Consider the following 23941-nt stretch of genomic DNA (forward strand, 5'->3'; position numbering starts at 1 on the left):
GGATTTGGTGAACATTATATCCGAAGCCCAGGCCTCGTTTGCCTCATCTGCAGACTCAACAGTCCTGATGTCCCTATTTCTGTCAATTCACACTCTTTCCAAAAGAACCAAGCTCAAAAACTTAATTTTGATTTCTCCTTCTCCCTCACATCTAGTTATCATTGATTAAAAAATAATTACAGAATATTTTCTACATGTGCCAGTGGTATGCAAAATGCCAGGAATACTGAAGTCCATGAAAATTATAGCCTGCTAGTTGCTGTTATTAAAACATTAAGAGAATACTGTGAGAATCCAGAGGATAGAATGCTTAACACTCCCCTGGTCGCAGTTAGAAATGCTTACCTAGGAGAGGGGTATGGAGGTGGGATTTGAAGGATAAATCAATTTGGGATTTACAAAGAGGAGACAGTCTGAAGAGAGGCTGGTCCAGGGAGAAGGACCAATAGGTGGCGAGTGTGAGTCCTGAGGAGCCTGGCCTGCTGGGGGGACAATGGGTTGTTGAGTGTACAGGGAACAGAGCCTGTTACTGGGGCTGAAGCCTAGAAGCACAGCATGAAGGTCTCTGGACAGATGAAAGAGGACCAGTATTGCCACTTACAAGCCCTGAGACCTTTCACCTATCCTCACTGTCTAAGGCTCATTTTCCCACTGGCAATTCATCTGAATTTGGGGGTATTCCTCTCACTACCAATATAATATATATAACAATATAGTATTGTGCCTATTTAGCTACTGAAGTTTTGTATACAAATCCACTGGTTGCCTGGCTTATCAATTCTTACTGAGAAAGAGCAGACAGAAGATCATAATGCTTCATGGTTTCAGCTAAAGTATCAATTGCAGATTCCAACGTGAGAAGCAGCTCAATCACAAATCCCTAGAAAAAAGGGGCAGATTCTAATTAATTATGTTCTGAAAGAAACTGTAATGCACATCCTGATGAGATTTTAAAATAGAACAAGTTCCACATTAATATTACAAAATAATTAAACTCTTGAGCAACATGATCTTACAGATGGATGGAAACGTAGCAAACTAATGGTATAAATTGATTATAATGGCAACACAACCCACCCAAAGTTGCTGGGGCCAGAAATCTAGGAGACATCCTTATTTCTTTCTCTCACGTCTAAACTGAATCCATCAGCAAGTCTTGAAAATACTACTTTAAAAATACACCCTATATCTGACTTCTCTATTTCCATAGCTTCCTTTAATCCAGCTATCACCGTTTTGGCCTGGGCTCTTACAAATAGCCTCTTAACTGACCTCTTTTGCCTTCCTAAGGATGCCACAAAGCCACCCACAGTGTGAATTTTTAAAAAAGCAAATCACACCCATCCTCCTCCTTTTAAAACTATGTGTAGTTTCCCATCAATTCAGAGTAAAATCCCACCTCTCGCCAGAACCTCCCCAGGCCTCACGTGATCTGGGCCTGCTGCCTGCCTGCCTCTGGAGTCCCCATCCCATACACGGCAGCCACTCTGGACTGTTTGCTTTTCCTCCGAAGAGCCCACTGCTTCTGCCTCAGGGCCTTTGCACTTGTTAGTCCTATTTCCCTCTGCGCTCTGTCCCAGATCATCACAGGGCTCACTTATTCATTTACACATGTGTTCAGAACTCATCTTCTAGATGGTTATATAAAAACAAAAAAATACCCCTCTCCCCTATCATTGTTTAAACTGTCACCCTACCTTATTATTTTCATAGCATTCACCATTAAGTAAAATTGTATTATACATTATTGATGGATTAAAAGGTTTGTTTCCCCAGTGAAATGTGAGCTCCATGCTAAGAACTCTGTGGTGTCCACTACTATATCCTCAGTATCTGAAACAGCGTTAAATAACATCATGGGTCTTTACAGACCTATGTTACGTTCCCTACTGCAGTATTTCATGTAATTTATCTTAAAAAATGAATTTCAGTGTTTTACTTTACATCTAACTTTAAATTCCTCTTTTACCTTGTAGTCATCACAGAATATCCAGGTGTGTGTGCATAAAGCTGTTTTTATAGGCACCACTTAATTCAGTCTTTATAGGTACCACCTAATTCAATCAAAGATGAATTATCTAACTTTGTTTTTAGTTCTCTGCCTCTTAGCATCTGACATCATAATTCTCTATGACATTCACTTGGTTCTTCCAAGTGACTGTCATACCTGCCGTGTGTAAATACCTGCCGTGATTCACATTTGGAAACAGGTCCTCGACAATGAGGAACTGCTCAACACCTGCTGAAACAAGTGAAAGAACTACCTGTGCGTCTTCTCCTGGATCCCCTACAGTTTCTACAAGTCTGGAGAGAACATCAGAAAGTGTAGTTGCAGAGAGAGGCTGCTTTAGGGCCCTGAAAATCTGAAAGGATCTCCCAGCATAGTGTCGAGAAGAACAAGAAAGTGCTGTCTGCAGAGCAACCTCGCTAAGATGATGTTCCAAGTGAATTCCTTCTGTGAAAACAAAGGAAACGAGTAAGTGCTTCCTGTTTTTCAGGGTATATATAGGGGTGATGATCAGAAGCTAGGAACCATATTAAATTCAGTGCCAGCATAGTACCTGGCAAACAAGGCATTAACATTTGCTAACATTTTCCAAGTCAATGCTTCTCCTTTTCATACAATTCTATTTGAACTTTAGAGGACTCTTCATCATAATCTCCAGGGAAGTAATCCTTGAGAATAAGGTCTCTCAACGTCACCTCTATTGTCATTTTGACAACATAACTCTGTTTTGAGGGCTGTCCTGTGCTGTGTAGTTGTGTAATGGTATCTCCAGCCTCTTGACAACTTGACACCAGTAGCAACTAATCACTGACTTCCCACCCCCTAATTGCAAGAAAAATGTCCCAACAAGAATCACCCCCTAGCTAAGAACCACCATTTTAGACACGTTTTACTCTGATTTTCAGGATGTGTTCAATTTTCGATCACAGAAGCCCAAACCAGTACAGTTTGTCATCTCTGTATATGTTCCTTCAAAATAATTGTTTCATGATGAACAATCATGTTAAAATTTTATTATACTATCATATGTCAAACAAAGAATGTCAAAGTGGCATTCTTTTTTTCAAAGATCTATTTGGTATGTACCACTTTTAAAGTCTTTATTGAATTTGTTACAGTATTGCTTCTGTTTTTATGCTTTGCTTTTTTGGCCACGAGGCATGTGGAATCTTAGCTCCCTGACCAGGGATCAAACCCACATCTCCAGCATTGGAAGGCAAAGTCTTAATCACTGGACCACCTGGGAAGTCCCCAAAGTAGCAGTCTTATTTTCAAGTAGTAATTTTTCTTCAACCAAAACAAATCTGTTACCACTAATAAGTTAAAAAAGAAAACCTGTCTATGACTTTTGAATTTAGACATGTCAACTGTCAATTTTTTGCTGAACATCATCAGAAGTTTTGACATCACAGTAAAAGATCTACTTGAAAGTAAATATTATCCGAGACATTTATTAAAAGATACCTGAGCTTGACTGCTTAAAAACAGAAACCACATGTTTCAGAAATGTAGTCAACTGCTCAGCACTCTTTATGCTAGGATTCTTGGCAGAAACATCCTCATGGTTCCAAAGGGGCCCTCTTTTTCTGAAAACAGAGAACAGATGTGATTCCCTTGGTTTTTAATTTGATAGTAAGTTTTACTCACACTCACTTAAAATGTGCTTTTGCAATTAGAAAGGATAGTAGTTGAGTAAATCAAACAGCATGTCATACAGTCTACTGCTACTGTTTATAGACTACCTGGATTTGCAATGGTCTAGAGCAAGTAGCCAGAGAAGGCAATGGCACCCCACTCCAGTACTCTTGCCTGGAAAATCCCATGGACGGAGGAGCCTGGTAGGCTGCAGACCACGGGGTCGGGAAGAGTCAGACACGACTGAGCAACTTCACTTTTAGTTTTCACTTTCATGCACTGGAGAAAGAAATGGCAACCCACTCCAGTGTTCTTGCCTGGAGAATCCCAGGGACGGGGGAGCCTGGTGGGGTGCCGTCTACGGGGACACACAGAGTTGGACACGACTGAAGCGACTTAGCCGCAGCAGTAGAGCAAGTGGCGGAAGATCCAAGTTACATATAATTTCAAAATGTTCCATCGTTATAGTCAAATGCTCTCAGAGGCAGTAGGAAAAGATGGCAAATTTTGCCAAGTGAGAAGAGTACTGGTTACTGCTTAGATATTAAAGGTCAAAATTTATAGAGGTGAAACATTATTTAGATTGTAAGGCAAAGACAATAATTTATAAGCTAAAACTACAGGACAAGTTTAGGACAGAATAATATCCTTCGGTTCTTTCTTTAAAAATATCTGTGCCATTTACCAGCTTGGTTATTCAGGTTTCAGCCCCTTATTAGCACAGGCCAAGGTGCCCTGCAAAAAAATGTGGTCACACTGCCTCTAGTTCCTGACACCTCTGATTCATCAAGTACTATGAGACTGACTTTCTCAACACATTTATTTAATTGGACCCTCCTCCACACTCCTCATTCTAGCTCAAAGATTTTCAATAATGTCTCCTTTCTTGAACGATCTGTAACCTCTGGCCTGGGCCTCCTGGTTCTGGTTCTCCAGTTTGAATTCTCCCACGCTTTCTTGTCTAGGAGCCCCTCAACATTACATCCAAGCTGGATTACTCAGCAGCCTGAGTGAGTAACAATTATACCTTGTTTCTCACCTCTGTGATTTTGCTCTTGCTATGGTATGCCAGCCCCTTCCTCCCCAACTATGTTTCTTCTTTACTTAGAGTGTTTTGCCAAGAGTGGACCGTAAGTAAATATTTGATGACTGACTGGTAATGCAGCTAATGAAGGCAGAATATACTGTAGTTCAGATAATACTACACTCTCTTTGGGCACTTAATCATTCAGACATGATTAAGGCCTTCCTCACATGTAATCTTGTGTGAGCAAAAGAAGAAAGCCTGGTTGCATCAAATTTCCTGAATCTTGCACATGATAAACCTGTCTTTTCCAAATCAATGACACTTTGGAAAACAAAAACAGGGTTCGCTGAAGCTGACAAATGAAACGACGACTTAACAGAGGTTTATGGCTGGGATGGGAAGAGCCGCAAATGTTACCTTGAGGTAATGAATTCCATGAGGGTTTTGACTTTTCCATCCTGCTCTACTGAGATGTCAACCTCGTTGAGGATAGTGGTGTGCAGATGGGAAATGGCAGCGCTGTTATTTCCTAAGCTGATACTAGAGGAGGTAGAACTTGAGCTGAGCCCTGAGTCGGTCATGGGGGAGGGCTGGTAATCAGGTATAAAATCACTAACACCTGCTGAAAGAGACCATGGGTGTGAATACCCAGATGTGAAACCATCTCCCACAATATTTAAAGATTAAGCTATGGGTCCTTACAGATTATACTGGAGCCTCACAAGCACCAGAGTACATCAACTGAGTTTTTGAGCAAACACTGCTTTCAGAGCCTATTAAAACTTAATGGTTCGGATTAACTATGCTAGCCTATGCTGCCATCTGCTGAACAAAGTTGGAACTGGCAGTTTCCTGACATTGGCGTATTTCCTCAACATGTGTTAAGGAAATAATTTCTACAGTGTTAGCTGATTTTTAATTTCTTACATTAAGGGGTCCATACTTTCTGCTTCACTTTACTTAAATCAAGACAATTTTAAAGTCTGTGTGTAATATTTATATTATGCCAATTATTAAATAATTCTAAAGGTTATCACTAACGCCCATATTTATAAAATGGCAAGAGGAGCCTTAAAAACAAACAACAAATACAAACTATGGAATTCTGAATAGAAATGCTTAACTTAAAAAAGGCAGTAAACTTTATTCCATTCATCTTTTAATCACAGTTTAACAAGGCAACTAAGTTTACTAACGATTGTTTTCTCACTAACCATAGGGCTTTGAGTAAGCTACAGGGCTTGCAGTAAGTAACTTTAAAATGGATTAACCCTGTATCTGGCATTATATGATTAGGAAAAAAAGTAGCCTTATTTCAATTTTTAAACCCAATTATTTTCTGGGTCATTTATTATAAACCTGATGGTACTGATGAATGAAATAAATGAATTAGGGCTATTAGGAAAAAAGAAAATACAATTTGAAAAGTAAAACAAATTCGTATCAACAGTGAAATAAATTCTACATTAAAGTCTCATTAATTTGGACCTCACTACTTAAAAATATATAATTTGGAACTTACTAGACTTTGCGATGTATAACACTGTAAATGCAATTAATATAACTGAATGAATAAAAAATTTTAAATGTCTTCCTTCATCAATTTTTCAGCTCCTGAAAGAAGGAGTCTAATACAAGTTTACCATTTTTTTTCATAACCAGTGCTCAAATTAAGCCACTCAACATTTTTATGACAAAGATCCTTAAAGGTAATAGAGATTCAAATACTCCAAGTTTAATTCCTTCTTTTATGAATTAATAATGTCACTGGTACCTAAAATAATAAAACTATATTAAAAAGTACTCTCTAGTATCTCAACTTCAGTTGACCTTCTCCAATGCAAGATTAACAGAGTACGGTTCTATTTTCAAACCACTTTTAAAGCAAATACCTGTGAAAGTATAATCTAAGTGTGCAATTTGTTTGACGGTAAGCACCCTGGGCTCATTAAACTCCTTGTTCCTGAGAAGGACAGAAGCAACAGTTCGGATGTTACTGTTGGATCCCATTACTATTAACAAGTGCAGAAGCAGGCGTTTGCAATGTTCATACACCTCAGGGTGGCAGTGGTCAAACCCTAAAAAGAGTAGTAGACAATTATCATCAGGAAAGGAAAATGATGAGTAGTATTCTTGCTACCAAATGTATATTTTAAAAAGAAAAGCACAAATTAAATATCTTGTGAAAGATGACATACTACATTAAGTTTTTTTATTGCCCTAGAGTTCGTTCACACTGTTACAATATCCTGTGGTCCTACTGGACTAGGGCGAGTCAAGACAAGTTTCCAATTTGTTTTATGTCTAAAATTTAGTAATCTCTTAGAAACCATTACTCTGTTACTTAACACTAGATAGACATGAACTTCTAAAGGCAAGCATTTTTTGTGCCTGGAACACAACAGAAAGTCAGTAGATGTTTGCTTACTGAAGGAAGGAAGTAATTTATAACATGTGTACATATCAGGAAAATTTAGGAGAAGATGGCTATTTTGATTTGTTTCAGGCAAACAATCTTACAAGCATGAAAAGTATTGCTGAGATGTGATGGACCCCACATATTTGTTACAGAGGGCACAGCGGAGCTTTAACTATAATAATTAGACTGTCTACAATCTAATTATTTTGGGAAACTGTCAGTACCCATTTCAATTTTCCATTTACTCTGAAAGTTCCCATTCCTAAAGGTAAATTAGTTTTACTCTTGCTACTGTTACAGAATCTTTCCTGCTGGAAAGTATGTGTATTTTTGTGTGCGGAGAGACTGTACGAAAGGAACAGGAATGGGTATAACAGACTTGTCTGTTAAAAGAGAGGCTAGGAATAACACCCCTCTAGATCATGAGAATCCCAGTAAAAAGTGTCATGGAAACAACATACAAAAATAAGAACAGAAAATGTAGAAACTTTCTTAAAACCATACCACTTTTCCCACTGAGGAAAACTATGAAGGTTCCTCAAAAAAATAAAAATAGATCTACTATATGATCCAGCAATTCCACTCTTGGGGGCTATACATCCAAAGAAAACAAAAACACTATGAATGATACATGCACCCCAGTGTTCACCGCAGCATTATTTACAACAGCCATTAAAAAAGAATGAAATAATGCCATCTGCAGCAACATGGACGAACCTGGAGGGTATTATGCTTAGTGAAATAAGCCAGACAGAAAAAGACAAGTACTGTGTGTTATCACTTATATGTGAAATCTAAAAAATAAAACACACTATTGAATATAGCAAAACAGAAGCTGACTCACCGATACAAAGAACATACTAGTAGTTAGTAGTGGAAAGAGGGATGGTGGGGGAGGAGTGGCAAGATAGGGGTGGGGAATTAAGAGATACAAACTACTGTGTAGAAAATAAGTAAGTTACAAGGATATATCGTACAGCACAGGGACTCTAGCTGATATTTTATAATAACTATAAATGGTGTCGAATCTATAAAAGTTTTGAGTCATTATTTGTACATTATTTGAAACTCACATTTTAAATCAACTACACCTCAATAAAGATAAATGAATAAAATGCAACCTATAAAAAACAAACATACCATATACTGCCTTTCAGCAATCACAGAAATACACAATGAAAGAAATAGCACCAAATATTTATTACCTATAAAAATTGCATGAAGAAGAAGATGGAGGTAGCTTCCCCATTCCACCTTCACACTGTGATCAATGATGAGATCCGTCAAAAGGATCACGGCTATGTTACACCTATGACAAACACGAGCGTTACTAATGTTCCACTAGAGCAAACCTAGAGAAAATCTTAAGCAAATTACTCTAAGGTTTTAATACTGTATTTTATGGAAAAATACAATTTCTCAAGAAAAAAAAAAAGGAGAAAAGAAATACAGCTGAGGAAACCATTCAGTGATAGTTTTACAAACAGCCTATCTGCTAAGGGCTCCTCCCAGCCAAGGGCTATTTCATCTTCAACCCCAAGACCTGGTGTACTGCTTGCCACATAGTCGGTGTTCGGTACACGTTTGGTACATTAATACATTTTGAAAGAATGCAGTCACTGTTCTACTGTGATTTTTGCTAAGCAGGAAATCAGCTTAACTCAAAATAAGAGTGCCTACTACTGTAAAATAGTATTTTTCAGATGTAATAACTGGGTCCCAGAAAGGTCAAGTAACTATGCCAGACACCCAGAAAAGCAGCAGCAGCAGAATTAGATTTAATACCATTCATTGTAAACAGTGAGAAGTCTGAGTTTTCAGATCGCTTAAAATCTAAATACATGGATAGAATTTGTGGCACTATCAAAGGAAAGAAGGTTGGTTGTGTTCTGTGTTGTCAGATAGCATAGAGACAGCTGAAAGTATTAAGCAGCGGTTTGGCTCGTATGAAATAGGAATGACGCTGTGGTCCACCTGTGAAGAGGTAATCCAGGTGATGACGTTTCAGGCAAGTAATCCACCAGTGGTGACCAGCAGCCTCCAGCTGGTGGGAAGGGTAGTGGCTCTCCTTGATTATGCTCCATCACTTTCAGTCGCCAATTAGAATAAAGTGGCATTGAGTCACCTATCAAAATAAAATGATCTCATTGTCTGCACCATCTACTTTCTGCCAATATAAGCAAACTCTAGTAAGATACCAACTATTTATAGCACTGGAAAGTGATAAAAAAGAAAATTTCCCACTATTTTGACAAATGTTTGCTAGGTAGACCTGGGTACCAATATTATCAGATTAAGCAAATCAGAGAGAGAAAAAGATATATCAATTCAAATTCCTTTATTTTAAATCAAAGCAAAACTACATGAGCACCTCATAATGATTTCACAACTGATGTCCAAGCTATGAGACCACATTATAGGTAAAGCTGCCTTGTATCAAGGGCCTTCTGGTAAGTTACTCAGTTCAAATTTCTGGAGATAGGGCCGATATAAACCCATCTTCACAGGAAATCTGCTCTACTGCAGTGGGGCTGCAGGGTGTAGTAAAAAAGGCCATCAAGACATGTGAGTTCTGTGTGACGTGGGTAAGTCACTTAACCTCTCTGGACCTCAGTTCCATCATGTGCAAAATGAGGAGATTGGACCAGATCATCTTCAGGATCCCTTGCGGTCTGAAGGCTTGTGCTTCCATTTCACCCTACCTTAGTGTTAAAATGAGACTCAGACAGAGTGCTCATTTTGCAACTGCAAGGGAGAATGTTCAATAAAACCTGAGTCCCACCAAAGATCAAACCTGTTCAAAAAAGCAGCCTGTTGCCTGTGTGTCTGTTCTGTGATTCTTTCTATGATGCTTCTTGAGAACCAATTCTTATGTTCCTTTTGATCAACCTACAGGGAACCTGTGCTTTTAAAATGTATTTCCCCCACTTGATGTTGCTTCTTAAAGTCAAGACATTTCAGATTATGTTGGAACACCACTAGTGGCAGTTAAATACTCTTAAGAACAATTTACTGGATGAATAAATTATTAACATTACTATAATGATAGTACACCTGACGATCATAGTTATTAAAAAAAAAACACATTTGGAATGTATTACTTTTTTCTTCTTCATAAGATCCTCCAGAGCTGCTACTGTATCGAGATTCTAGTCTGTGATGTTGACGATTTAAATGACTGTTTAGTCCACTGTAGATGTCTAGATGCACATAGCTGTGGGAATGACCACTGAAGTTAGTCACAGTTCATGGTAAAATGGTATTTGTACTTTATGTTTCACTTTCTATGCTTAAAAAAGAACACAGCACACAAATTACTAACTAAAGTTTACTGTGATATATTTTAACTTCCACATTACAATTCAAAAGCTTTGAAGTCAGTTATTTCTGCCTGAATTTTTTCTTAAGCTGTTGTGATAATAACTTTCTGGGGAAACCTATTCCATATGAAACAGGCAAGAGTGAAATATCCATTTAGAAAAGGTTAAAAAAATGTAGCAACACAAAAAGTGACTCACCATACTCCACCTATTCATCCATTGGTGCATATTTAAAAATCTAGCATGCAAGTGTCTTTAATGTGAAAAATTTCCAGCATGGAGATATATTTCTTCACTAGAATATTAACACCATTCCAATAGCAGAAATTATCATTTATTCTGATGATAATCAGGATACGTCAAACTGAAAGATTAATTAAGAACAGAGAAGTACTTACCTCTCTTCAATACACTCTTTTATGGGCTTATTATCAGGATTGCCATCCGTGGGAGCAACCATTGTATTGCTACTAGAAGTAGTTCCTGTCATCAGAAATAAAACAGTATCAGTGAATGTAAAGCTTAGGACAGCTCAATAAGAACAGAAGATTTCATACTACAGATGTCAAAACTCCACTAAAATGAGAGGAAAAGTGAAAGTTGCTCAGTCGTGTCCACTCTTTGCAACCCCATGAACTATACAAGTCCATGGAATTCTCCAGGCCAGAATACTAGAGTGGGTAGCCTTTCCCTTCTCCAGGGGATCTTCCCAACCAAGGGATCGAACCCAGGTCTTCGGCATTGCAGGCAGATTCTTTACCAGCTGAGCCACCAGGGAAGCCCAAATGAGACAAAGGTGATTTTTAAAAAGGAATGTACTCTTAATGACCAACAGAGTAAGGAGTCAACAGCAACAAAGTTAGGGATGCTGGAAAAATGGACAAGAAGTAATTAAGGTTGAAAGAGATGAATCCAGAGCTGTTAGTGGAGGAAACAAGAAACTTCTGTATTGATACTGTTAAAACCTCCAAAAGACTTAGGAATTAGTGGCAACAGAGTACCTCTGCAAGCAGGGGTTGAACCAGATGCTAAAAATGGCAAGAATGGTTGAAAATCTATTTCAGAAGTAGCTGGGCCCCAAGAGCTACCCCTCTACCTCTTATAACTGGGTGACTGTCTCTGCTCACTTGAAGTCTTCTCTGATGACAATAAATCAGAGGATTTCTAGACTACGGCACAACATACACAGGTGAAGGAGGAAGTACTTTACTGAGAATAAGGGAACTAAGTGGAAATATACACACATAAGTAACTTGAGAAGACATATCTCCCTGCAACCTTCTTATACCACTGGGCTATCAGAAGGCTGGAAGACTGTAAGTGTGTGTATCTATGGATTATATGTATCAGTACACACACATACACACAGCCCTACATCTTCTATTCTAGGCAGAGGATTGGAAGAATTTTCTCTGGGGAATCTGATTAGTGTAAGAGAAAAGACCAATGGACACTTACATCGATGAAATCATTGTATAAAAAAGGACATCAATAAGTTCCATATATACCTACAGACCATCCAATCAACTCTTCAATATGCGACTGTTTATGAAAAGACAGATCTAGAATTGGTAGGCTTTTGAAGAAAGCTTTTACTGAGACAAATCAAAACAAAGAAACAGCAATATAAAGAAAACAGGAACTTTCCCAGGTAGAAAGCTTTATAAAATATAGAAGAAGATAGTTCAACTGTGAAACATGAATAGGATGCGCCTAAAATTTTTTTAATTAAAAAACTCTTTTTGGAATTAAAAACGTTTTAGCAGATATAAAAGATTCAATAAAAGCATTATTAGAAATCTCCTAGAAAGTATAACAAAAAGATGAAAGCAGATGACAAAAGTAAATTATAAAACATAGTATGAAAGATCTCTAATTATACAATGTTATTAACATCACAAAAGCATTTAATATAAACTGAGTGACAAAGAATTTCATATAAATTTAATCTCCAACAGTCCAGATATTATATCAATTTTCAATGGATGTAGTTTCAACTCAAAATATTATAATATAGATATACATGAAAGTAAATACACTCACATGATTGAATACTATGTATAATATAGTCTCAAATAATTATAATATGAAATTATACAGTTATTTCAATAAGTGAGCAATTCCAATATTTACATATTAATTATATCCATTTATAAGAGCATCTGTTGTAAATGGACAAAATGGATATATTCCAGTTCTGAATAGGTATATAAATGTTCCCTTTATCACATTACAAATCCTTACATTGTCAAACCTTTCTACTCATATGAGGATTTACAAAGTTCTGTCAAGTTAATTACATCTATAACTTAACGTTTGCGTGTTTTCTCTAGGGCGTTTAAAGCAAACGTCTGCTAAAATGAACAGTTGTGGAAAGCTTCTTTTCTCATACAAAGTAATCACTTTTAAATGACTTCTCACCTGAGGTGACAGAAGGGATCTTATAGCTGGAAGTGATGCGGTAATAAGGGGGGTTATCCATGTGAGTGACCCCTGAACTGACGGGCTCGGTCAGCTGGAGCTCACTCACCAGCTCTTCAAGCAACTGCATTGTTTTGTCTCTACCTAAATATACAATAACTTTCTTCACCTGTCACAAAAAAAATCGTTTGGAAAAGAAAAAGCACAATTTTTATCACACAAACTTGTCTTGAGACAAATTTTATCAGAGTAAGCTCAACTTCAAGTAGCAGATGAATAAGCACAATCTAAATCTGAATAGACACTGATCAGCAATTAGACATTAATCAGCTTTATAAGTACTCTTTCCTTCAGCCCTCAATATCGTATCGAATTAGGATGACCTAGATATATTGCTTAGGCAATGGCACCCCACTCCAGTACTCTTGCCTGGAAAATCCCATGGACGGAGGAGCCCGGTAGGCTGCAGTCCATGGGGTCGCTAAGAGTCGACACGACTGAGCGACTTCACTTTCACTTTTCACTTTCATGCATTGGAGAAGGAAATGGTAACCCACTCCAGTGTTCTTGCCTGGAGAATCCCAGGGACGGGGGAGCCTGGTGGGCTGCCGTCTATGGGGTCACACAGAGTCGGACACGACTGAAGTGACTTAGCAGCAGTAGCAGCAGACATATTGCTTAGGCAATGGCACCCCACTCCAGTACTCTTGCCTGGAAAATCCAGCAGATACATTGCTTAATGGTGTCCATAAAGTCATCACTCCCCTTATTTATTTTTAGAAAAGCAAAAGATAATTGTCTTTTTATATATCAGTTTCTTTTTCAATGGAAAATGAAGTGAAAGTCACTCAGTCATGCCCAACTCTTTGTGACCCCCATGGACTATACAGTACATGTTATCAGGGTTTATCTCCTTAAGATTGACTGGTTTGATCCGTCTTACTTGATCAATCATACTTGATCAAAAAGTATGTTTTGGTAGTATGTATTATTGAAATAGGCTGATCAATTAATAAGCAATCTTTCTTTTTTCTCCCTATTTAAACCTTGGTACTTAAAATGTGGTCCTCATAGAACACGCATTATTATCTGAACCTTTCGGGAAATACAGAATCTCAGGCCCCACCCCCAACTCCAGAAAGAGAATGAGAACAAGATCCCCAGCTGATTCACGCTGCATTCAGATGTGTGAGAAGCTCTGTTTTACATCACTCCTGGACATGCTTTAAATTTTAAAACATGCTTTACCACATCACACCAGCAATCTGATAATGGTTCTCTGATAATTGGCCTCCCACATGGCTCTAGATCTATCCAACCTGCTCTACTTGCTAATTCTTTATTCTCAAGTTCAGTCTCCTCCAATCACATCAGGTACATTTCTGCCTCTGTGTCTTTGCTCTGACTCAGGACCTCTGAGATGATACTCCTGACTCTAATCCTGTCAAGTCTTCAAGCCCCACCCCCCAATCCAGCTGCAGGGCCTGTCAGGAAGCTTTCCTGGACTTTTCATCAACAGCTCTGGGTTGGAATTCCAGCTCTGCGGAGACAGACCTAAATAGCTATGTGACTTTGAGCTATGTCACTCTTTCTCGCTAACTTACTTTTTTTATTGTAAAACTGCAGTTATCTTACCAAACTCACAGATTTATTCCAGAAATTAAGTAATGTAAATGAAGTGCTTGTACTATGCCTGGCCTGTAAGTAGTGCTTAAGAAGTGATAATTAAGAAATTATTATTATTATCATGAAAAACAGCTATTTTAAAATTTCTGGCAAATGGCAATTCCCTGAATTTCATCTTGAAAAGTGAAAGTGTTAGTTACTCAGTTGTGTCTGACTCTTTGTGATCCCATGGGCTGTAGCCCACCAGGCTCCTCTGTCCATGGAATTCTCCAGACAGGAATACTGGAGTGGATTGTCATGACCTTCTCCAGGGGATCTTCCTGACCTAGGCTTGAACCTGGGTCTCCCGCACTGCAGGCAGATTCTTTACCATCTGAGCTACCAGGAAAGCCCAGGAATTTCATCTTGGCTTCTTGGAATTACAACTTCATGCCTGTTTCTAGTGCCAATCCCAACTCAGTCATTCATTCATCCAATTAAGGGGAACTTCCTGTGTGCCAGGCACTAGTCTAGGCTCTGACAAGAAGGCAATGAACTAAATAAACAAAGATTCCTGCTCTTTTTTTTTTCTTTTTGCTGCAGTGCACGTCTTACAGGACCTTAGTTCCCTGACCAGGGGATTGAACCCAGGCCATGGCAATGAAAGCACCAAGTTCAAACCACTGGATTGCCAGGGAATTCTCAGATTCCTGCCCTTAAGAGCTCAGAATCTCCTGGACTAACTGAGGCAAAAGTAATGAGGCAAAGAAATATACAGTAAGTTCAATGATAGTGTCAGGAAAACCAATGAAACAGGGCAAGAAAAAGAAGAGTATATGTGGGGGCAGGGCATTTGCAGATTTGAACTAGATGACCAGCAAAGGTATCAGTGAGAACAGCCATTTGAGGAAACATCTTAAGAATGTGCAGAAATGAGCAACTGACTGTTTGGGGAGAGAGGAAAGCAAACGGCAAGGTCCTGGGTGAGATCCCTGAGTGAGAGCCGGGCAGCGGAGGGTTCAGCATGGCTCAAGGGCAGGGGGCTTGAGGGGGACTGTTAGGACATGTGGTCAGATAGCTAATGTGGGATCATGCTTTGTACTACACACCCACCTTTCTCCAAGTGCTTCTCAATGCAGATTATTGTGACATGCCTTCAGGACAGGAGATGATGGGTAAAGCAAGGCTACTCAGTGGTTCATTTTAAGGAGGATCCATAAGAACTTTTAGAGCAACACTGTAGAGCTAGTTTTCTGTGGAACATACTTTAAGGAGATGCTACCCTGTGTCTAACAGTTATATCTACATATACACACGTCTGTGTGCATGTGTGTATATTCAGTTTAACCTTTGTGTTTGATAGTTCCATATTATTCTCTTGAGCAGATTTAAGTGCTGTTCTTTCTTCGGAAGATAAAGGCTGTACATTATTCACTGTATATCTCTTATGATTTTCCCTGCTTCCAGAAGCCTTTAGGGCATGATTCTATAGGTACTGAGCTCTCACTTCTCATCATGCTCTAATATCCCAATGTCAGCTGCTGATAGGAAAAACTACTAACATCTCTCCACTTTCATCTTACTTTCTGTCCAATAGCATCTCTAATCCTCTCAGACAGTGGTGGCTCCAAAGTTATCCACTCCCAGGACTCTGCAGTTTTCCTCCGTAGCCCTTACCATGACTGTACATCACTAATCTAGTGATTTAGTCATTAAATAAATTAGGTGTAGGTTCAAAGAATAAAATCTGTAGCATCCATCAGATTATAATGCCCAGAACATAGAAGAGCACTTGGCCTGTAGTACAGCCAGGTAATATTTATTAAGTGAATCAATGAGCGAACCCATGTGCTATTTCCTGATTGTCCTCCTCCTGGCCCCTGCTTCGCCTCTGATGTTCCACTGCTGCCCAGATTCTGACATCACAAGACACTGGGTAAGTATACATATACATATACATATACATATACATATACATATACATATACATATATGAAAGTGAATGAACTTGAACACATACGTAAGGCAAGAGGCTTGGTTCACTATTTACTCCACATATGCTGATCAGAAAGTGCAATATTATTTTCAGGTTTTTCGGCCAGCCATCTGCCAGTGTGGTCCACACGTTCTCCACCTCCGACCAGGCCAGCTCATCACCATACTGGATACAGGAAATACAGCACACACTTCAGCAGCACTTCAGTAACAACCATCCATTCAGTACCAAACTCATAACATCGTGAAATATTAGGAAATAATGCTTTGACAGACAGCTTTAATCTTCTCCACATTGTAGAGAAATTGTCATTTCTTTCAACAAATCTAAATACAAATATCATTAATCACATATGATTTTTAGCTCCACTCCCCAAAAGATACTTTATATCTGATATGAAGCTTTTTTTTTTCTTTAAAGAAAGGAACTTACTTATAACACATACTTGTTTGGATTATCTAGTCTCTTTGTCTATTTCTAACCTGTTTACTCCTCCTAATTTGGTAATTCTGTGCAGGAACCACAAATACAAAACCTGTTACCTTTGCTGTCATGTACATCAGATTGTTCAAAACCATGGCAGTAGCTTGCGGGGATCCCCAGCCTTCTCCTCGTAACCAGCGCCTGCTAGTCACCATCAGTTCTCGGTCTTTTAAGGAATCATCTTCATCCTCATCATGTCGCCTTGCTGTGGGCAAGGGTTTCAAATCCACCAGCTCGATGTTGTTCATCCACGGTAACAGGTAGTGCAGCATTACCTGTCTCCCAGCAGGGTGAGCTGTCTGAATTCTCTGGCTTATCTCTGTAGTTAAGGACAAGTCAGAGAGAGAACAACTGATGTAACTGTGCTTTCCTTTGATTTGTAATGAATTTAAATGTAACTCTTTAATTCTGAAGAAACAACAAGCCAGATTTTATTCACTAAAGAATTATGAGCATTGTTTCTCCTTTTAATAAATCTGACCTTGATGACATCATAAAGAAACGGAAACAGCTAACATACACCACATACTTAACTTTTATATAAAATATCTCTGGTAGTTAAGAAAAATGTTTGCACACTATTGGTGAGTCTGTAAATGGTGTAACTGCTATGAAAATAGTGTAATGGCTCCTCAAAAAAATTAAAAATAGAACTACCATAAGTTAGAAATCCCACTCACTGCTGACTATATATCCAAACGAACTGAAAGCAGGGTCCTGAAGACCTAGTTCACAGCAGCACTATTTACAATGGCCAAGAAGTGGAACCAATCCAAATGTGCATTGCTAAGACAAATGGATAAACAAAATGTGTTTTGACACACACATAATAGAATACTCTGCAGCTTTACAAAGAATGGAAATCCTGTTACTTGCTACAACATCAAAGGATCACCTTTGAGGACATTATGCTAAGTGAAAATAGCTAATCATAAAACCACAAATACTGTAAGCTTCCACTTATATAAGGTATCTAATATAATCAAGTTCAGAGAAATAGGAAGCACAATGGAAGTTAATAGGGGCTGGGGGAAGTTCAGGAAAAGGGGAGTTTACTGTTTAGTAGGTATAAGTTTCACCTCTGTAGGATGAAAAACTGCCGGAGATCTGTTTCACAACAATATAAATACACTAACACTACTGAACTGTATAGTTAAAATGATTAATGTTGTAAATTTTACTATATGTGCTTCTTAACAAATAAAAAAAGTAAGACAATCTTTATACATGGGTTAATTAAAAGTGGCCCATGAGAAACCTCACATGTTAGGTTCTGTCTAGGGGAGACTCCTATGAAGTGCTTGTTGCTTTTACATTCATCTCATATAGTGCTCATGATAAACTCTGTGAGCTGGACAGTTTGAGTAACGTGTGCAAGGTCAGAAAATGATCAAGTGGCGGAGGATTCAAATACAAGGTTGATTCCAAAGCCCATGAGTTTTTATATACTGTTTACTCTCCATAAATCACTTTAAGTAAAAACCTTCTCTTTCCTCAAGTGCCCCTTTGCCCACTACATCTTACACTTACAACTTCAGAACTGGGTCTGAATTCCAGTTCTACCACATGTACACAGATTAACCTAGGGCCAACTATCAACCTTTGATCCTCACCTTATTATTCTCTAAGAATGTAACAAAAGTAGTTGTGTCACAGAGTTACTGTGCAAACTCAACACAGTGCCAACAATCTGCTCAGTTCAGTGCCTTGCACATATTATGCTCAATTCCAACTTTTTAGAAGAACCCCTTCTTTAAAGTAATTAATTTAATTGGAGAATAATTACTTTACAATATTGTGGTGGTTTTTGCCATACATTGACATGAATCAGCCACGGGTGCACACGTGTCCCCCATCCTGAACCCCTCTCCCACCTCCCTCCCCACCCCATCCCTCTGGCTTGTCCCAGAGCACTGGCTTTGACTGCTCTGCTTCAAGCATTGAACTTGCACTGGTGATCTATTTCACATACGGTAATATACATGTTTCAATGCTATTCTCTCAAATCATCCCGCCCTCGCCTTCTCCCAGCGTCCAAAAGTCTGTCCTTTACATCTGTGTCTCTTTTGCTGCCTTGGATATAGGATCATTGTTATTGTCTAAAAGAACCCCTTCTGTTAACAGGTCAATTTTATTACCACAAGTATGAAATAGGAGACCTGGAGCTCTGAATGAAGAGATCCTGGCTGAGGGATTTTAAGTGTGTATGGGAGCCAAGGCTATGGCAGCACCCACTGCCATCCTGACCAATTCCATGACCTCTGAGATACCAAGCACTCCTCTCTTCTGTGCTAAAGCCTCCAGGAAAAGCCCAGGAACCTCCGAGAAAAGCCTAGCAACAGGAGAATTAGTGGAGACAGCAGTTAGCTTCCCAAGTAACACTAGTGGTAAAGAACCCACCTGTCAAGGCAGGAGACTTAAGAGACTCAGGTTCGATCCCTGAGTCAGGGAAGATCCCTTGGAGAAGGACATGGCAACCCACTCCAGTATTCTTGCCTAGAAAATTTCATGGACAGAGGAGCCTGGTGGGCTACAGTCTGTAGGGCTGCAAAGAGTCAGACACAACTGAAGTGACTTAGCACGCATGTGGTTACTACTTTGCACTGATGACCATCCACGTCCATCCTGAAAGGGATGTCGGGACTGCGGAAGTTGGGAAGAAGGAAGAGGCATGACTGCTGCTATTTACCAGTGCAAACCTAACGTGTGCTGCTCTAAACACTGAATGTTAGGAGAGTTTAAGTTGTTTTTCCCCCAATCAGATCAATTAGGGGTGGGACTCAAACTCTCTCCACTGCTAAAATAGGCACTGCAGAAAAGATGGGCCAAGAAGGCGGAGGCCTCTATGCCTTGAACCTGAATGGAAGGTTCAGAGCCCTGGTATCTCCTGCATACCAATTCTGGTGCATTTGCAGCACTAAGATTAGAAGGAGATCTTACTGAAGATGAAGAGCAGAAAAACTAGCTAAGAGTCTTTTGTATTATAACTAATAAACTATTCAGTTAAAGGATTTATAAGCACTATGGAGGCACCTGCAACAGTGTGGTCATTGACCAAAAGGCTCAAGCTGGATGAGCTCCCTAATTATCTTAAATCTGAGTCCTGGGAAACCCATATATATACAGGACATCTTGCTTGACACATAGCCCATGCTTTAGAAACTCAAGGGAGGAATGTTTGTTGGACCCAAGGAAAGGAAACTGGACCAGGAAGCAAGGTGGGTTCCTAGCTATAGTTCTGCTTAAGGCAGTGCAGTACGTTCCCCTATGATGAGAGGTCTTATAGAAAGAAACCTGTACCCTTATCCCTGCCCATTTATATTATTAAAAATAGACCAATATACAAGATAAACCACACACTAGAAGATTCAGGAAGTTTTATATCTACTAAAGGAATATTTTCAAATTGCCTGTGAAGCCCCCTCCTACTTTTTTTTTTTTTTTGGCTAGTTTGAGGTGGAGAAGAGAGGTCAAGTTTAGAATCCCTTTAGAGATCTTTAATAAGCAATCTCAGTATCAAGGTAGATCAGTATTAAAGAGTTCATATTAAAAGAAAAAAACCTCTCATATAAAGACAGGTTTTGTTTTAATTCAACCTCAAATTTCATAGATTTACACTTCCTAGAAGACTTTATTTTTTTGGGCTCCAAAATCACTGCAGATGGTGACTGCAGCCATGAAATTAAAAGATGCTTACTCCTTGGAAGGAAAGTTATGACCAACCTAGATAGCATATTGAAAAGCAGAGACACTTTTTGCCAACAAAGGTCCATCTAGGCAAGGCTATGGTTTTTCCTGTGGTCATGTATGGATGTGAGAGTTGGACCGTGAAGAAGGCTGAGTGCCAAAGAATTGATGCTTTTGAACTGTGGTGTTGGAGAAGACTCTTGAGAGTCCCTTGGACTGCAAGGAGATCCAACCAGCCCATTCTGAAGGAGATCAGCTCTGGGTGTTCTTTGGAAGGAATGATGCTAAAGCTGAAACACCAATACTTTGGCCACCTCATACGAAGAGCTGACTCATTGGAAAGGACCCTGATGCTGGGAGGGATTGGAGGCAGGAAGAGAAGGGGACGACAGAGGATGAGATGGCTGGATGGCATCACCGACTCGAAGGACGTGAGTCTGAGTGAACTCCAGGAGTTGGTGATGGACAGGGAGGCCTGGTGTGCTGTGATTCATGGGGTCACAAAGGGTCGGACACGACTGAGTGACTGAACTGAAATGAAAAGTAGTTTTTTCAAAACGGTTGCTGAAAAAACAGGCTACTAGCCTGTTAAACAATCATACCTGAGAATATGGCGAGAGTTAGCTCGGGATATGCCCTTGCTAATTCTTCGGACAGCTGATAGTAAGACACGGAATACAGATGCGGCAGAGGGGCCAGCTGGCTGAGAGCGCCGTCTGCTCTCTGGACCTCCAGCTTGTGAGCATAGCGAAACATCTTCGGTTCCAGGATCTACAGGAATGTAATCCATCCATGTAAGATTTTGTGGGTCCTCTAAATTTCAGCTATAATTAAAAACATAAAATTTTCTCCCAAGAAACATTATAGTTTGAAAGCTATAGAGTTGTATACATTGTAAAGTTTCTTGGATGCTAATCTTTAATTCCCAGAAATGTTTGCAAAAGGTCTCTAATTCTTGTGCTTTGTAATTCCAAATGAATACTAGGACAGAGGGTTATAAGGATCAATTTATCTTTCTTTATAGCACTTAAGGAAAAAAAAAAGTACCAGTCCCATCTTGACAAGCTCTGTAATTCTTTACAAGACTTTAACATTCCTTGTATTGAATGCCAGTAACAGTTTGAAAATAACTCCTGAAACTTAATATACAATTTGAAGATTTACCACTTTTCCAATTCAAAATTATGACTATATAAAAACATGCATATGTGAAAAAAAAATCTTCAAACCTATTTTGCTTAATCATGGATTAAATATAAAATACAAGCAGAAAATTCTTTTGATATTATACTATACAAAGAGCTACACCACTCAACCTTCTTCTTAACTAATAAAGACACCAGGGTATAATCCCTCAGATTATATGTATATAATAAAGACACTAGGGATGATCCCTCAGAACCACTTCAAACCCTTTGGAAAAATGCACATCTCCTTGAATCCCGTTCTTAACCCTTGGTTAAGAATGAAGAACCACATCCTACCATCAGTGAATATAACCATATATCCAAGTGAAATTTCTTAGTTATTCGTCTCAGTCTAATAAAGAAAACTCACAAAACGTTATCATAAAAGAGCTAATTACTTTTCACTTGATTCTCCAAAACAGACTCACATTATTCTTATTTGCTCAACAGAAACAGGTGAAGGTATACAGAGGCCCTAACCACTCAACTTTTCCAAGTACTCACACAGAGACACAGAGGCACACACACAGGTGAGTGTGGGGGTTATCACACACAATCCTCTACAATACACTCAAAACTTTGCATTATTTATAGACTTAAATGACCCATATTATCTTAGTCTTCTGTTTCTAATGATAATTAGGAATCATACCATACATCACTATTAAAAATAAAGAGGAACATTAGCATACTTTCAAGGTAAGAACAGATTGCTGTGCTTCGTTAAGTCCTGAGTAAAAATATATTTTAATTAACATTTGTTTACAAACCTGTAAAAGTTGCATAGCAACTTCATAGATACTTCGAGAAGAATCAGCGGCTTTAAACAGTATCAGATTGAGGAGCATCACTGTGTCACACTGATAATCCCTAGGGACAAATTTCACATGTTAGATAAACAATGTTCAGAGGCTTTCACACCAGTTAATAAACATGATATGATATAAAGGGAAGGATGCAGGCATGCAGGGGCTAAGCCTATGAGGTGACTGTATTTTTTTTTTTTAAAGGCAATAGGTACGACAGATAATAATCATTATCACTATTTGGTTAGATTTTGTTTGAGTTTAAGGTAAGAAAATATTGGTTTATTAACACTGCTGAGTTCAAAAAGACACATTCTGTTTTTTAAGAGATGCTAAATAATGAAAGACAGCAACATCTAGAGTACCTGTTTTGGAAAACATTAGCTATGGCCTTGAAACAGCCAGCTGCCACTCTCTTGGAACCAGTGTAACAGCGATCCACCGCCCAATACATCAGGTTGCTCTGATCCGGGTTCAGCTCCAGCAGTAATGTAACTGCCTCACAGCCCAACTGATGAACCTAAGTAAAGGTCACAAAATTGCCCAGGACAAAGAAAGGGATATATTATTTATCTACTCTTACATTTCAATTAAAATAATACAGTGCATATATTTACTGTATTTCATCACAAAACTCAAGTCTCCTTTAGTTCAACTCTTTCTGATTTTATTCAACCAGCAGAACCACCAACACAGAGAAATTAAATGTGGTCTCCTGCTTTTTATATAAGACTCTTAGTCGTACAATTCAATTTTCCAGCAGAGCCCCGGAGGTGGCTGATGAATAGGAACAGTGATTAAGTGCTTTCAGGAAAATGAGTGATTAACCTCCCCAGCTATTTTTGTCAAAATTTATTCTTATTTTTGATAGCCCAATGCAAAATACATTTCTTCCAGGGGGAAGAAATGTAAGTCTTATTTTAAATTGTGAAGTCTGTGTTTGTATGGTATGAGTAATAAGGGGGGGAAAGTGATTAATTGGAGAATTATCAAAAAAATTAAACAGAGCAAATAGCATATTTCTTCCATGGAGCTTAAAGTATTCCACAATTATACTCTTACTGATTTAAAACCCTTTTTGAGATAAATACACACTACTATTCTAATCCTCTAAGAGGGAAATTAAAATTATTTACATGAGAACTAAATAAGAATTAGAAATCTCTTAGTTTATGGTATCCTATTTAGTTTTACATAATATGTTTTGGGCCCATACTCTCTTAAGACCACATGAACTGTAGCCGACCAGGCTCCTCTGTCTATGAAATTTCCTAGGCAAGAATACTGGAGTGGGTTGCCATCTTCTACTCCAAGGGATCTTCCCAACCCAGAGATGGAACCTGCATC

At 38.8% G+C, this 23941-nt stretch overlaps 1 protein-coding gene across 11 annotated transcripts in view; it reads right to left on the reverse strand.

Moving 5' to 3' along the window:
- The window catches only part of FRYL (FRY like transcription coactivator), a 260551-nt gene that overhangs the window by 41504 nt on the left and 195106 nt on the right, over positions 1-23941 (reverse strand). For 8 of the 11 annotated variants that reach the window (XR_011257763.1, XR_011257764.1, XM_069594063.1 and 5 more), the window contains 15 exons: positions 22960-23114; positions 22559-22658; positions 21204-21372; positions 16974-17233; positions 16456-16596; positions 12831-12999; positions 10808-10892; positions 10191-10303; positions 9064-9214; positions 8295-8398; positions 6563-6748; positions 5088-5292; positions 3473-3594; positions 2265-2455; positions 786-880 (listed from right to left, as the gene is read on the reverse strand). Coding sequence is in view for 9 of the 11 variants with exons in the window: in XM_069594063.1 (XP_069450164.1) it covers positions 786-880; positions 2265-2455; positions 3473-3594; positions 5088-5292; positions 6563-6748; positions 8295-8398; positions 9064-9214; positions 10191-10303; positions 10808-10892; positions 12831-12999; positions 16456-16596; positions 16974-17233; positions 21204-21372; positions 22559-22658; positions 22960-23114 (2246 nt within the window). In the remaining 2 variants the exon portion in view is untranslated. The remainder of the gene's footprint in view (positions 1-785; positions 881-2264; positions 2456-3472; positions 3595-5087; positions 5293-6562; positions 6749-8294; positions 8399-9063; positions 9215-10190; positions 10304-10807; positions 10893-12830; positions 13000-16455; positions 16597-16973; positions 17234-21203; positions 21373-22558; positions 22659-22959; positions 23115-23941) is intronic. The other 3 variants (XM_069594060.1, XM_069594058.1, XM_069594064.1) reach the window with 1 other exon arrangement.

This window comes from Ovis canadensis, chromosome 6 (assembly GCF_042477335.2).
Source record: "Ovis canadensis isolate MfBH-ARS-UI-01 breed Bighorn chromosome 6, ARS-UI_OviCan_v2, whole genome shotgun sequence".
In the NCBI taxonomy this organism is placed as follows: domain Eukaryota; kingdom Metazoa; phylum Chordata; class Mammalia; order Artiodactyla; family Bovidae; genus Ovis; species Ovis canadensis.